The sequence below is a fragment of the Vanessa tameamea genome, chromosome 19 (genome assembly GCF_037043105.1).
Source record: "Vanessa tameamea isolate UH-Manoa-2023 chromosome 19, ilVanTame1 primary haplotype, whole genome shotgun sequence".
NCBI lineage: Eukaryota > Metazoa > Arthropoda > Insecta > Lepidoptera > Nymphalidae > Vanessa > Vanessa tameamea.
In genome coordinates this window covers 8,382,986-8,395,315 of record NC_087327.1, presented here as the reverse complement: position 1 = coordinate 8,395,315, position 12,330 = coordinate 8,382,986, and the positions used below count along the sequence as shown (strand labels likewise).

The following is a 12,330-nucleotide window of genomic DNA, read 5'->3' as shown; positions in this document are numbered from 1 at the left end:
TAGTAACCTGGTCGGTGGAGAGAACGAGTTTCGCGTGCTTCCGGTCGGCACGCGTGACGAGCAGAAGAGCACGCGGGGCCGGAGAGACGGCCAGCAGTTGGTCGTGGTCGTGCGACACGAGCGCAGCGCGTGCGCCCCGACGCAGCAGCGTCAGCCCGCGCGCGTCCACGGCCAGCCACAGCGCACGCGGCCAGTTCGACGTGAACGATTGCTGTTTTACAAAACAAAAAAACATTACATTCCTTACATGTGAAGTTACGAGAGTACAATCTTCTCGTCGCGTACCATAACGTCGAAGATCGTGGCTCTGGTGAGCGGCCAGGAGGAGGCCAGCGTCAGCGCGCGCTGCATGGCGGCGTGCGGCTCCGTGCCGCGCAGCGCCAGGTGGTGCAGGCGCACCGCGGGCGCCGGCAGCGCGGGCGTGGCCAGCCGCGGCGGCAGCACCGCCCCTGCTGCCGCCGAGCACTCCTCGCCGCCGCCGAGGCAGTCACCCTTCACTACTTGCGCGTGCAACGCTGCCAGCATAACCTAGTGGAAGAATAACTCGCTCCTTATTGTGTTTCACTTTTGATAAACTTATAAATTCTGCTTCGAAGTGATCGGCAGTCACATTACACACATCACACTATATAAATGTATCCTACATGAAAAAAGTATAACTCACAGCTTCATCCGTCTCGATGGGCAGCCGATCGTGTTTCACCGCATGCAACACCTGGTAGTACAGGAGCTCCATCTCCGCCACGCACGCCGTGTGCAGCGGACGCTCGCCGAGGAATAAACGCTTTTTAAACACCAGCCTGATTGAGATTAACAAAATATGAAATAATTTTATAAGCCTTTTATAAACCCAAAACGTATAATTCGACGATTGATAAAATGTATCGCTTATCAAGGAAAGTAACAAATCGTAATGCTTACATCATGCGAAGGTCCGGTATAATTTCAATTAAAAATGCACCCTGAGATGCTCGAGAAGGGGATAACAAATGAATAAAATAAGATATAATTTGGGAAGGAGCGTTTATTGCGGCAGCGGCGCGGTGGTGGCGGGAGGCGTCACACGAGAGTATGGAGCAGTATGTGTAACCTGCAGGCGGCGGCCGTGGCGCCCGCCTTCTCCCAGCGCGCGAGCACGTCGCCCACGCGCTCGGCGCCGCCCAGCGCGCGCTCGCCCGCGCCCGCCGGGCTCGAGTTGGCGCACACCTCGTACAGCGCGTAGCCTGCCGCCGGGAGGACCATTTGTTTTAAATAACGCATACTGTGTATTTACAGTTTGAAGTACGGGCAGAAAAGTTATTAAGTAAAGAGTATATTATTGGACGAGTGCCACTCACCAGTCGCCGCATCTGTGAGACCGATTTTGTCGCGGAGCATGGCCACCAGGTGGTCGGCCGTGGCGGCCGGTCCGAACACCAGGCCGTGCTGCTTGCCGTCCAGCAGCAACACGCGCACGTGCATCGGTCGGCGAGCGGCCGCGCACAGCAGCTCCTCCTTGGAAGGCGCCGCCAGGCGACGCGGCACTTGAGCTATACTCAATGCCACCTGATGGAGTTCGAAGTATCTTGTATTAAAACATACTCATTGCACAGGAGATCAAACATAATATCGGATGTAGGAAAGCCTGTAAAGGGGTCGAAAAAGGTACACACAATGATGACTGTGGTTTGTGATGTGTGCTCACCTGCTCGGCACGTCGCGCGAACTTGCCCTCCTCGGCGGCGTGCAGCGCTGCGGCGCGGTACCGCAGGTGCGCCAGTAGCAAGCGCCGCAGCGGCTTGGCGGGCGGCAGCGCCGCGCCCACGGCCGCGCACAGCAGTGCCCAGTGGCGCGCCGACACGCGGGAGTTGGGCTCCGGGTGCTCCGTCGTCTGGGATGTACGTTTTAGTCATTTCATAAGCTAACTGATCGTTAGTATAGCGCAAAAGGTGATCTTTATGTTACAATAAATATTTATAGTAATCATAGATTATTTATAATTTCAAAATTAAGAGATTCCCTTCATTACGTACATTATTCACTGATTCCATATTAGCAATGTTCGCACTATGTTTTTTGTGACGAAAATAACAGTCACCTAAACATTTTCCTTTAAAAAATGAAATGCTTCTACACTGACCTGTTTGATCAGCTGCGCGTACAGCTCACAGAGCAGCGTGTCTTTCTGCAGACAGCGCTGCAGCAGCGCTTGCGCCAGCGCAACGCGGTCGTCGCTGTCGCTCTCGTGGCTGCCTACGCTGTTGTTGTTGGCGAGGTTCGTTGTGCTGCCCTCATTATTCGTCAAACCCGCGTGACTCATTATGTCCTATAAATTGTCGGAAACTTGTGTTTTTAATACAAATAGTATATCACTTAATTTTTATTACATATATCCTAAAAACTTTTTAGTGCTGATTCTGTTAAACACATTGTTTAAACTAAACAATATTAACAGTACCGAATATACTGTTCTCTTTATTATGTACAAGAGTAAAAAGCGGAGAATAAATAAACTGTTCATCAGAGTTTAGTGTGTACTGTTATATCAAATAGGTTAAAAAAAGTTTTTTTTTTAATAGTAATAATATTGTAATTTGAGTATGTTTGTGTAGTGAGTTTCAATTACTTTGAATATCTGCATGGCTGCCACTTCTTCAGCCTCGTTGAGCTTAGTGAGGCTGTGCGGCAAGCTGCGGGCCCAGCACCAGTACGCCGCCGGGAAGCCCTTGTAACACTCGCCCTGTGATTCTGCCGATATGTCTAACCGGACTCGTTCTAGACGATGCTTGCTCAACCTTTCAATTTTTGAAAACGAAACCGTTATTGTATGTCGACGTACCTTAACTGTTTAAACGAAGTTATTATGAAGAATATTTAATGAAATGAAGAGAAATTATTTAGTAAAGGAAACAAATCGTGACACGTACATCACACATGAATGAACAGGCAGCGGAGCACCGCGTGGCGTAAAACTTTTTTTAACAGGAGTGAATACTTTTGCCCAGAAGTGAGACTACCGCATACGGTAAGAAAGGCGGGCACGATCGGTAGTCGCAGTCGAATGATTAGTCGGGCGGCGGCAGTACCTGCGCAGCGTGTTGCGGAGGAAGCCGCCGGCGGAGAGGTCCTGCGGGCGGCGCAGCAGCGCGCTGTCGACGAGCGCGCGGCGCGCGGCGCGCAGGGCGGCGGCGAGGCGCGCGCGCTCGGCGGCGGGCGCGGCGCGGCGCGGGGCCTCCTCCGCCAGCCCGCCGCCCAGCAGCGGGCTGTAGGCCGCCATCAGCCACGCCGCCTCCGCCTTCTGCGCGCACTCCAGCACGATGCATCTGTGCGTGCCGCGTGGGAGGGTACTCGTTAATTATGTCTTTGATTGACCATTCACCGTAGGAATTCACGGAAGAAAATTATTTACTTTATTTCGATGTGTTGTTTTATATCATAAAAAAAGCCATATTACATAATGTAATAAAATGTCATACCTCAATCCGTCGTGCTGTCCGTGATGAGTCAAGCTCAGCGTCAGGCCATTGTCGACGGGATCCATTAGAATTGCGGCAATGTTGGTGTAAGGATACTCGGCGAGCACAACCTTGTCCGCGGGTCGAACTAGCACTACTCCTTCGGCACCGACGCCGAGTAGGACGTTTGGACCTACGAATGAGCATTAACAATTAATTGGATCGTGATTATTAATTAATTTGTTAAAGCAGGAAAAACATCGATATGATTCTTTTTTAAGGCGTTTTCGTTTTTATATTTGTAGAACATGCCACCAAATCATAATTAAATATATACATAAGCAAAAAGCTAGGTGTTTTCCACCAGTTTTTGAAAATATATAAGGCGATGTATAAAGAAAAGCAAGCTTACCGTGGGCCCAATATCCCTTGTAAGTCACGGGGAACAGCGTGACTCCATACAGTGGATACTGCATCACGCACGATAGATACAGTGCTTTCGCGGTTAGTTCCGCCCTGCCCGCCCCGTACTGGCGATGTGCTTGAGCGAGGATCGTAGCCTGTGCAGACAAGACACACATGACAACCAACTAATAATTAGCACGATTAGTATGATATTGGGGACGCAATATCAATACATTCTTTGCTCAACAGGGTTTTGATAAACTGCTTTTGGAAAAAATACAATTAAGAATCTTTAATTTTCAACATACAGTTCAACAAAATCTAAACCAGATTTTTTTAAGTATAAAGTCGAGTTTTGTTTGTTATTTTATTTGTTTGTTTAATTTAGTCGAAATCCGAGGAAGATGACTGTTACGTGTCTAAATATGAGAATAATTTTCTCATTTTGAAATAATAGCCGTCAAATAATCTCCTGCGAACACTTTTGAAACTTAAATTTTCAGATGAACACGACTAGTTCATATAAATAAAAGTGGTGGAGCGTAATTTGAAATGATCCACTGACCCACTGGTGCGGCGGGCGCTGCTTGGCGATGCGCGGCGGCAGGAACTGGTCGGGGTGCGCGTAGTAGGCGCGCGTGTGCGGCGGCGGCGGGCTGGGCGGCGGCTCGCCCAGCGACACCTGCGCCTGCAGCCCCGCCAGCTGCAGCGCCACCTTCTCCGACACCGGAAACTCGTCCATCTGGGTCACAATACAGTTAGTAGTAATAGGCATATCATGAATCCTAACGACCATTATTTATTTGATTAATATATATATTAATATTTTTGTAGAAAATACATATACTGACAATTAACGACTCGCTTAAATCCTTTTTGCTTTGTATTTTTGCTACTTTCGTTTTTTGGACATAGATATTCTTTTAACCTGCGTAGTATACAAAATAGTACAATAATGACCTTAACAACGCTGTGCACGGCTTGTGCATAGAGTAGCGCCACCTCGACGGGGTCGTGTGGTAGTTCTCGACCACCACGGAACAGCCGACGCTTGAACACGAAGCGATTGTCGGCAGACCCGCCGCCTGGACCTTGTTGCCTGTGTGACGGAAAATATACGTTACATTGGTAGGTGATATCTTGATATTTTATGCAATTTGTATTAGTATGTCACTATCTTGCTATAGAAAACTAATAGAAATTTATCATTGTATGATATATGTACATAGTTACAAACATTATACAACTAGTATATAAAAGATAAGACACAAAAAATGGATAAAATGAATATGGACAAATTCTCGAGTAACTTACATCTCCCAGGCCGCTATTACGTCGTATAGGTATTGCGTCGCTCGCACATGTTCCTCTGTCCCCGCACGTTGCTGGTAAACGGCCCAGCCGGCCCTGGCCTGCGGGGCCAGACCCAGCTTGTCAGCGAGCCGGGCCGCGGCCGCCGCCGCCGTGTCGGCGGGGTGCACGTCTATAGCTTTCGTCCGTCCGTCCAGGAAGAAGAACCGACAGACGATCGTTCCGAGCCGACGCATGGCCTGAGGGATAGCGACTCGTGACAACCCCTCATCTCAAAACACTCAAAAGTCTATACTAGTGATCTCGTGCTTCTCACACAGGGGGAGACCCGTACTGACCGCGATCTCGACCGTGCTGGGAGGCAACAGGCGCGGCGCGGCTCCCCTGCAGTTGTCGAGGCACCACTGCGCGCAGTGCGCGGCCCGCGCGCCGCCCGTGACGGACGCCACGGACGTGACGGAGCCGGCGGAGGCGGGCGAGGCGGCGGCGCGCGCGCGCACGCGCAGCCACGCGCAGTAGTAGCGCGCCAGGCCGCGGCTCGGCTGCCACGCCACGGCGCACAGGCACAGGATCAGCCACACGCGCTCCGCCCACTCCTCCACGGGACATTCCGTTATCTGGGAACAGGGTTATAGTTGCAGCTTTAAATTTAAATTAACGTTAAAAGAGTCAGTCCATTTTATTTTATGATATTAAATATGATTATGTTTGGCATAAGTGGCCATTCAACGAAATCAATCCTAAACATAAAAAATAAACATTTAAACTTGAAATGTTTCTTACTTGTCTAACACATTGCACTAATATTTCGTCCCTCAGCTCCTCTCGTTCCAATCCTTTGCCGATTATAGATTGGATAACCTGAGTCTCTTTCTCCGCGGTTAGTTCGCCTCTCATATAGCGACATAAATCCTGTGAATATAAACTGATCTTAACTAAAATTCTACAATAACTAAAATTATTAACTACACTAACTAAATAAAGTCGTTGGCCTTTAAATAATACCTATTGCGGAGTTATAGAACTGTTACTCTTCGTAACCATATATAAATCTAAGAAGTTTTGGATTAAGTTTTTATAAGAAAGGTAGGCCACCTGACGGCCACTTTTCAGACATTGCTACCATTGGAATCTAAGATGCTCTTTCCGTGGTTCACTCAGCCTTTAAATCGAAACATTAAGTATTGGCTACCCCGATGGGCTTGCACAAAACCCTACGAAATTCAATGAAACCAAGCTCCGGTATGGGTATTGCGTTGCCATATAAATCATGCACGTGGCAACTGTTATGGTACACAGTATGATTACACACATAATGATACAGTACATTCATAAACATTTCAAATTACCCGGAATATGTTTACAGCTGCTGTTACGCTATCGGGGTCGTGCAGCTGTATGTGTGAGGTGGGGATGTTATTTCCTTTGTGATAAGTTATCATCTCTCCTTTAGTTAATAACTCCATTGATTTACTTTTGCGAGTCAGTGTTGCCATGATTGTACCTATAATAAAAAAATAATTTAACTTATAAAAAGAAAATCGAATGTGACAAGTACTATAATTTCAAATATATTTTTATAAGTTTAAATTAAGTAAGGAATTAAATGGAAGGAATTAATTAAAGAAGTAAAAAATTTTATTTTTCGAATATGAACCCTTCGTTTATGTCCACGTTTTTTAACATATAAAAAATAAAGTATTAATTTTAGTTTTACTCTCCATACAAAAGCGATATATTTGTATATTCACATAAAAAAAAAAAAAATATTTAGTATAAAACTCATACCTTCGGGCGACCTTGGATGATCATTGAAGTATAGTTTAGCGAACTCGGTGAGATCGGTTGCCGAGTCTGAAGGCGCTTCGGTGTTGGTGGGCGGCGCCTCGAGCTGGTGCAATCGACGTTCGACTCGCTCTTTGCGACGCGCATTGCGTTCTGTGTTCTATGGTTATACACACAAGGTTATTTTTTGTAAAATTTAAACGTTTATTTATCGTGTCATGGATAATGTGAGAATTATTCCCTAGTATTTTCCCTTAGTTAAGAATTAATTTAATTATTGAAACTACAGAGCTTTTTAATATAATATTGGTCGTTGCCTTTAAAAAGTAGATGGAGTGAAATAAAGGTTGTTAAAGTATTTTTATTTGAAGTTCTTACATTGCAATCTCCATTTAGAGTAGGCGGTGGGCTCATACAAGAGTCAGAAAGCATTGTGGGCGAAGAGATGTCGTTCATTTCCGGTGACGTCACGTTACTCGGGAGTGGCGGAAGCGGGACGTCAGGTTCCATTTCCGATTCTTTGGTAGATGTAAATCTAGAGTAAAGATAAAACAGATAAATTAAATATATTATGAAAACAAAATTTATGAAATTCATATTGTGATTTTAAAAGCCGATATAGGATATTTCAGATTTAATCTTGAAAGTGGATTGAAAATTTTGGTACAAGTAAAAGTAAGTATTAAGTACGTTAAGATTTTTAGTATGTGACTTAATTTTTATTTTTTTATTATACATTTAAAATCATAATTTATTTAATGCAAATAGAAGTATAACCACTGAATGACATATTTCCTGTTTATTTTTAATGTTTTATTGCAATGATGATTAAATATTAAATAATATTTTTTAACTACATACCCATTACTTTCTGGTGGGTTTGCAGGCGGTGGCGGTGGGGACGTCAGTGGAGGGGGCTCGGTGGCCGGACGCGGTATCACGGATTCGTATATCGGCTCCTTATCCTTAATAGCAGCTACTTTCCCGTTTGGTATTATACCATTCGTGAGTTCTGGTGGGGTTATGTCTGAAAAGGTAATAGTAATTTATTATTTTTATTCTGTTAAACAGATACAAACCAGTTTCAAAACAAACTACACAATACCTTTGCCCGAAGGCGGTGGCGGTGGAGGCCCAGCCGGTTCAGGTAACGAACATGCAGGTGGTGACGGGAAAACGGGTGAGTCATCCACCGTTGGGTCCAAGACTGGTGGTGGTGGCATTATGAGCGATGAAGACATCGGGTCGCTCATACCATTAGTCAACGATGAAGTCATATCAAACGGTGATATACCATTGGACATTCCGTTTGTAAGGGATGAGGTCATATTCGATGCCGGTTGGTGTATAGATTGTAGGGCCAAGGTGCTCGGTGGAGGTGGTGGGATGGCGTCGGACGGCGCTCCGTCCGGTTTACGCTGTGCCTCGGTGTGGGCTATGGTTAATTCGTCTACTTGTTCAGCAAGCACGTTTTCAAGCTATAAAAAATTATACAAATTTTGTTATTTACGTATTACGTTGTTTTATTATTAATTTAATGAATTGTATCTGTAAAGGGGAGTATCCTGACCTCCTGATGCAAATCGTCCGCTAGACGTTCCATGGAGTCTCCTATCTCAGCGATAGTGGGCTGGTGCGCGGACTGGCCGTCGGGAGCGCCGCGCTGCGCGGGCACGTCCGCCAGGAAGTCGAACAGGTTGTCGAGGTTGACGGAGTCAGCTCGCGCGCCGGCGCAGGATATCCCGCGGAGCTGATCCGCCATGCTTTCTAGTTCTGCCCGCTCCTGTTCCGCTTTTTCTGCGAGACTAAAGAAAAAAAAAATGTATTAATGGTTGAAATATAGATTATATCAGCTACAGAGCTTGATCTTATCTCTTGGTTATTCGCACAATTTTTATCTTATTTTTTAAATTTGATTACCTGTTACGTTCCTCTCTAAGTTTGATTTCCTGGTTGACCCTCTTCATTTCCCTCAAGGCGGCCGCCACCTCTCTCGCGAAGGCGCCGCGAAGGTGTCTCTGTAAGGTGAGCGCCGATCTGCGCAGACGCAGGAAGGCGGCCCGCTCGAACCAGCCGCGCCACGCCGCTTGCAGGACGATGGCTGCCCGCCTCCATTGTAAGTATTGACGACGTTTCACCGAACCTTTGTACCACTGAAAATACACAACAAAATTATTATAATCTAATTAATTTTAGGTAAAGAAAAGAAATGTGAGAAGATATTAGGACACCTTCCTCTTTATATTTTTAGAAATAACCACTTTCATGGTCCTGTAAATACATTGACCCAATCACTGGCCACATCAGGATAGGCCATATAATATTTGGTATGTAGGTACCTAGCACTGCGTTAATATAATAAAGTTTACCTTCTGCAGGAGCAATGCTGATGATTGCAATAACGCTGTCCTCTTAGCTTCCAGCGGACCGTGCACAGAGCTTCGCATAAATATCTTCGTATGACCAATTTGCCAATCGTCTGTCGGTGCGTGGACTAAAGACATTATTGTGCTGAAACCAATCGAACACAACTTTTGACATTACCAAAGAGCATTTTGATATTTGAAAGTATATTTAGATTTTAGTTGAAAACAATAGTCCATTAGATTACATGGCAGACTCACGCTATGTCCGGATCAGTGGGCCTCGGGTGTGGCAGCAAACATCGGTAGCGCGCTTGGAACATCGGTGCGGGTAAGTGCACGGGGAAGCCGTCTCGTCTGATGCGCACGATTTCGTTCATGCCGAGGTACCGCAGCTGTTCTAATACGAGCTGATCGTTGTACTTGCCAGCCACTTTGTTTTCATTTGGCTTGATGCAACGCACATACCTGTAATTATATATACGGTTAAAAATAGTTTCACATCATGACGATTTTAAAACAGCAAAAATTTTAATTTTTACTTTTTTAACTGCAAAAAATCTTGAAATTTGATTAATTATTTTCTCTGTATATTTTAATTGTATTTATGAGTTTTATTTTATGTTTAATAAAAACTAACCAGACGTCAGTAACTTGAAGCATATCGACGAGCGACTGCAGTTGAGCTCGAAATGTGTCGACGACAGTTGGCCTGCCTTTCGAAGTGCCTCTCTGCGTCGTGCTAGTTGAACCGGGACTTGACAAGGATATATCCTGTAAAAGAAATTTCAATTAGAATAAATCATATCAAATGACCATAGCATTATGTTCCCAGGGATGGGATAACATGTATAATTCAAAAATATTGTTGCAACGAAATTGTCACAAAGGAAACGAATCATCGATAATAGCAGCAGCCATTTGTAATGAGCACTACGTTAATCCAGTAGTTATTTATCTTTCTACATTCTACATGGCCCAAGAGTCGGGATGACTTGGTGGTAAATCTAAACCGAAGATTTCGGGTTCAATCCACCACGTCATAAGTCTCATTCGGGTTTGAAATTCAATAATCATCGCGTGTTCGGACTTAAAGGAAAACATCGTCAAAAGACGGCACACAAACCTGCAAGACGGATGTAACTTTGTAATATATGTATTTTATCCACCAAACCGTATTGGAGCAGCGTGTAAGCTCTAAGCTTTTCCCTTCCTTTATAACCAAAATTGTAAGGCAGTTATAAGTTATTCTTACATGTCCAGGTGGTCCCAAATCTTGCACATAATCCGCCAATTCCCGTACGAAAGGATTAGCGGATCTGCTGAGATGGTCTATGAACGCATCCTGCTGGGTGTCCCTGTTCTTGTCCACGAAGCCGTGCACGCTGTAGCTGACGGTGCCGGCGTAGTGCTGCACACCAAACTCCTCCTCCCACTTTCGTCTCGATCCCTTGACAAAGCTCTGGTGTTCACCGAACTCACCTTGTATATTGGTTAGGTAAGCTCCGTCAGATCCCTGCAAAGATTTTAGTAATAAATAAATGTTATCATGCAAACAGATTTCACGATGGGACGTTTATTATTATGTTTAATTGTACATATAGATATATGTATATTTTATCTTTTGTCAACAAACAATTCGCCACAGATAGAATAACAGTTCGTGGTTTGGTGTAACTTTCTATTATTATGATCTAATTTATTTTTGTCGTGCCCCATGTTTTGTGTACGGTACATCCTCTTCGCGTAAGTGTAAAAATAAATTAAAAAAATAACTTGTTAGGTTACCTTTGGCATGTGACATTGTTCACTGAGCAACTTGAGCAGACTTCTCGGTGGCTTCTCTAATAGTTCTAAGCAGGCAGCATTGTCAGTGAACTGTATCTGGCTGTACTTGATTCCTTCTTGGCGGTACTGTGATAACATTATAATAGGTAATATATATTTTTTTGGTAATTGCTTTCGTTTTCCTTTTTTTATAACATGTATTGATTTTTATACCTTAGTTACAGTCTTATTATTAATTTAAATCATAGTATATGTACAATTATTAATATTTATTTGTATGAAATTATGTCCAGATCTTAAGTAAAATAATATAAAACTTTTTGGCATAATTTATAATTATTATAATTATAACCTTTAATAATTACTCACAATTTCCTGTTCAAGCGCGAAAACGTAGTTATTGAAGAACATATGAAGCTTCTCATTAGCGTAGTTGATACATAGTTGCTCTAGGGAGTTGGAGGCGAAGTTTTCAAAGCCGAATATGTCGAGCACCCCGAGGGCGCGCCGCGCCTCCCGCCCGGGCGCCGAGCAGCTGTTGACGTGACGGACGAGCCACGCGAACGTGCGCGAGTACAGCGCGCGGGCCATCGCGTGACGGTTTTCACGTGCCTGCAAACATTTACGTAAGACTATTTGGTCTAGTGCTTTTGACATTCCGTTTTTGTCTGTCATATCTGGTTCAATATGTTAGTTAGTTAATAAAAATGATAATACAAGCTTTGTCTTATATCAGGTGCCCTGAATCCTCCCTGGTTATTAGGATGGTGTAGTCAAATCTTCTAATTGAATTTCAATCAAATTATAACCAATCTTACTTTTAGATTTAGCTGAAATATGGACACCTTTAATGACCCTAGGAACAATAAAATCTATCAACTTAAAAGTAACGAATTAGTCGGTACAGAAATTAGAACTTTGCAATCCGGCTCGAAGGATCAATATAGATCAATATATGTATATCCTTTTCAAAAGACGACGCATGCTTATGATGTCTTACTTCGTGCAATCTCAGTGGTATATCAGTAACGTTTCCTCGAACATTGATCTGTCTCTCCAATAAGACTCGCTGAGCAGTGGGGGGCGCCAGACCTAGCAGATTAGCGACGGCATCCACTGCTTCCGCGTCTTCTGGCGCCAAGGTAGTTCGTTCACCGTCTACATCCTAGTTAACATAATATAAATTTTATTATAGTATTTTAAAAAACATAATTGTATAATTATGTATGTATTTTAAGCGATAT

At 44.3% G+C, this 12,330-nt stretch overlaps 1 protein-coding gene across 1 annotated transcript in view; it reads right to left on the bottom strand.

Annotated features, from left to right (window-relative positions):
* Myo81f (Myosin 81F) overlaps nucleotides 1-12,330 on the bottom strand; it is a 79,814-nt gene that overhangs the window by 2,948 nt on the left and 64,536 nt on the right. Inside the window, exons 9-38 of the mRNA XM_064217821.1 lie at nucleotides 12,087-12,251; nucleotides 11,456-11,698; nucleotides 11,087-11,212; nucleotides 10,554-10,814; nucleotides 9,939-10,072; nucleotides 9,560-9,766; nucleotides 9,305-9,446; nucleotides 8,856-9,088; nucleotides 8,506-8,740; nucleotides 8,041-8,413; nucleotides 7,797-7,962; nucleotides 7,314-7,470; nucleotides 6,939-7,095; nucleotides 6,500-6,654; nucleotides 5,934-6,062; nucleotides 5,489-5,767; nucleotides 5,154-5,389; nucleotides 4,800-4,938; nucleotides 4,405-4,581; nucleotides 3,847-3,994; nucleotides 3,456-3,627; nucleotides 3,066-3,302; nucleotides 2,606-2,774; nucleotides 2,120-2,305; nucleotides 1,685-1,870; nucleotides 1,338-1,545; nucleotides 1,091-1,223; nucleotides 665-800; nucleotides 286-528; nucleotides 8-211 (exon numbers count right to left, since the gene is read on the bottom strand). Coding sequence (XP_064073891.1) covers nucleotides 8-211; nucleotides 286-528; nucleotides 665-800; nucleotides 1,091-1,223; nucleotides 1,338-1,545; nucleotides 1,685-1,870; nucleotides 2,120-2,305; nucleotides 2,606-2,774; nucleotides 3,066-3,302; nucleotides 3,456-3,627; nucleotides 3,847-3,994; nucleotides 4,405-4,581; nucleotides 4,800-4,938; nucleotides 5,154-5,389; nucleotides 5,489-5,767; nucleotides 5,934-6,062; nucleotides 6,500-6,654; nucleotides 6,939-7,095; nucleotides 7,314-7,470; nucleotides 7,797-7,962; nucleotides 8,041-8,413; nucleotides 8,506-8,740; nucleotides 8,856-9,088; nucleotides 9,305-9,446; nucleotides 9,560-9,766; nucleotides 9,939-10,072; nucleotides 10,554-10,814; nucleotides 11,087-11,212; nucleotides 11,456-11,698; nucleotides 12,087-12,251 — 5,736 coding nt within the window. The remainder of the gene's footprint in view (nucleotides 1-7; nucleotides 212-285; nucleotides 529-664; nucleotides 801-1,090; nucleotides 1,224-1,337; nucleotides 1,546-1,684; nucleotides 1,871-2,119; nucleotides 2,306-2,605; nucleotides 2,775-3,065; nucleotides 3,303-3,455; nucleotides 3,628-3,846; nucleotides 3,995-4,404; nucleotides 4,582-4,799; nucleotides 4,939-5,153; nucleotides 5,390-5,488; nucleotides 5,768-5,933; nucleotides 6,063-6,499; nucleotides 6,655-6,938; nucleotides 7,096-7,313; nucleotides 7,471-7,796; nucleotides 7,963-8,040; nucleotides 8,414-8,505; nucleotides 8,741-8,855; nucleotides 9,089-9,304; nucleotides 9,447-9,559; nucleotides 9,767-9,938; nucleotides 10,073-10,553; nucleotides 10,815-11,086; nucleotides 11,213-11,455; nucleotides 11,699-12,086; nucleotides 12,252-12,330) is intronic.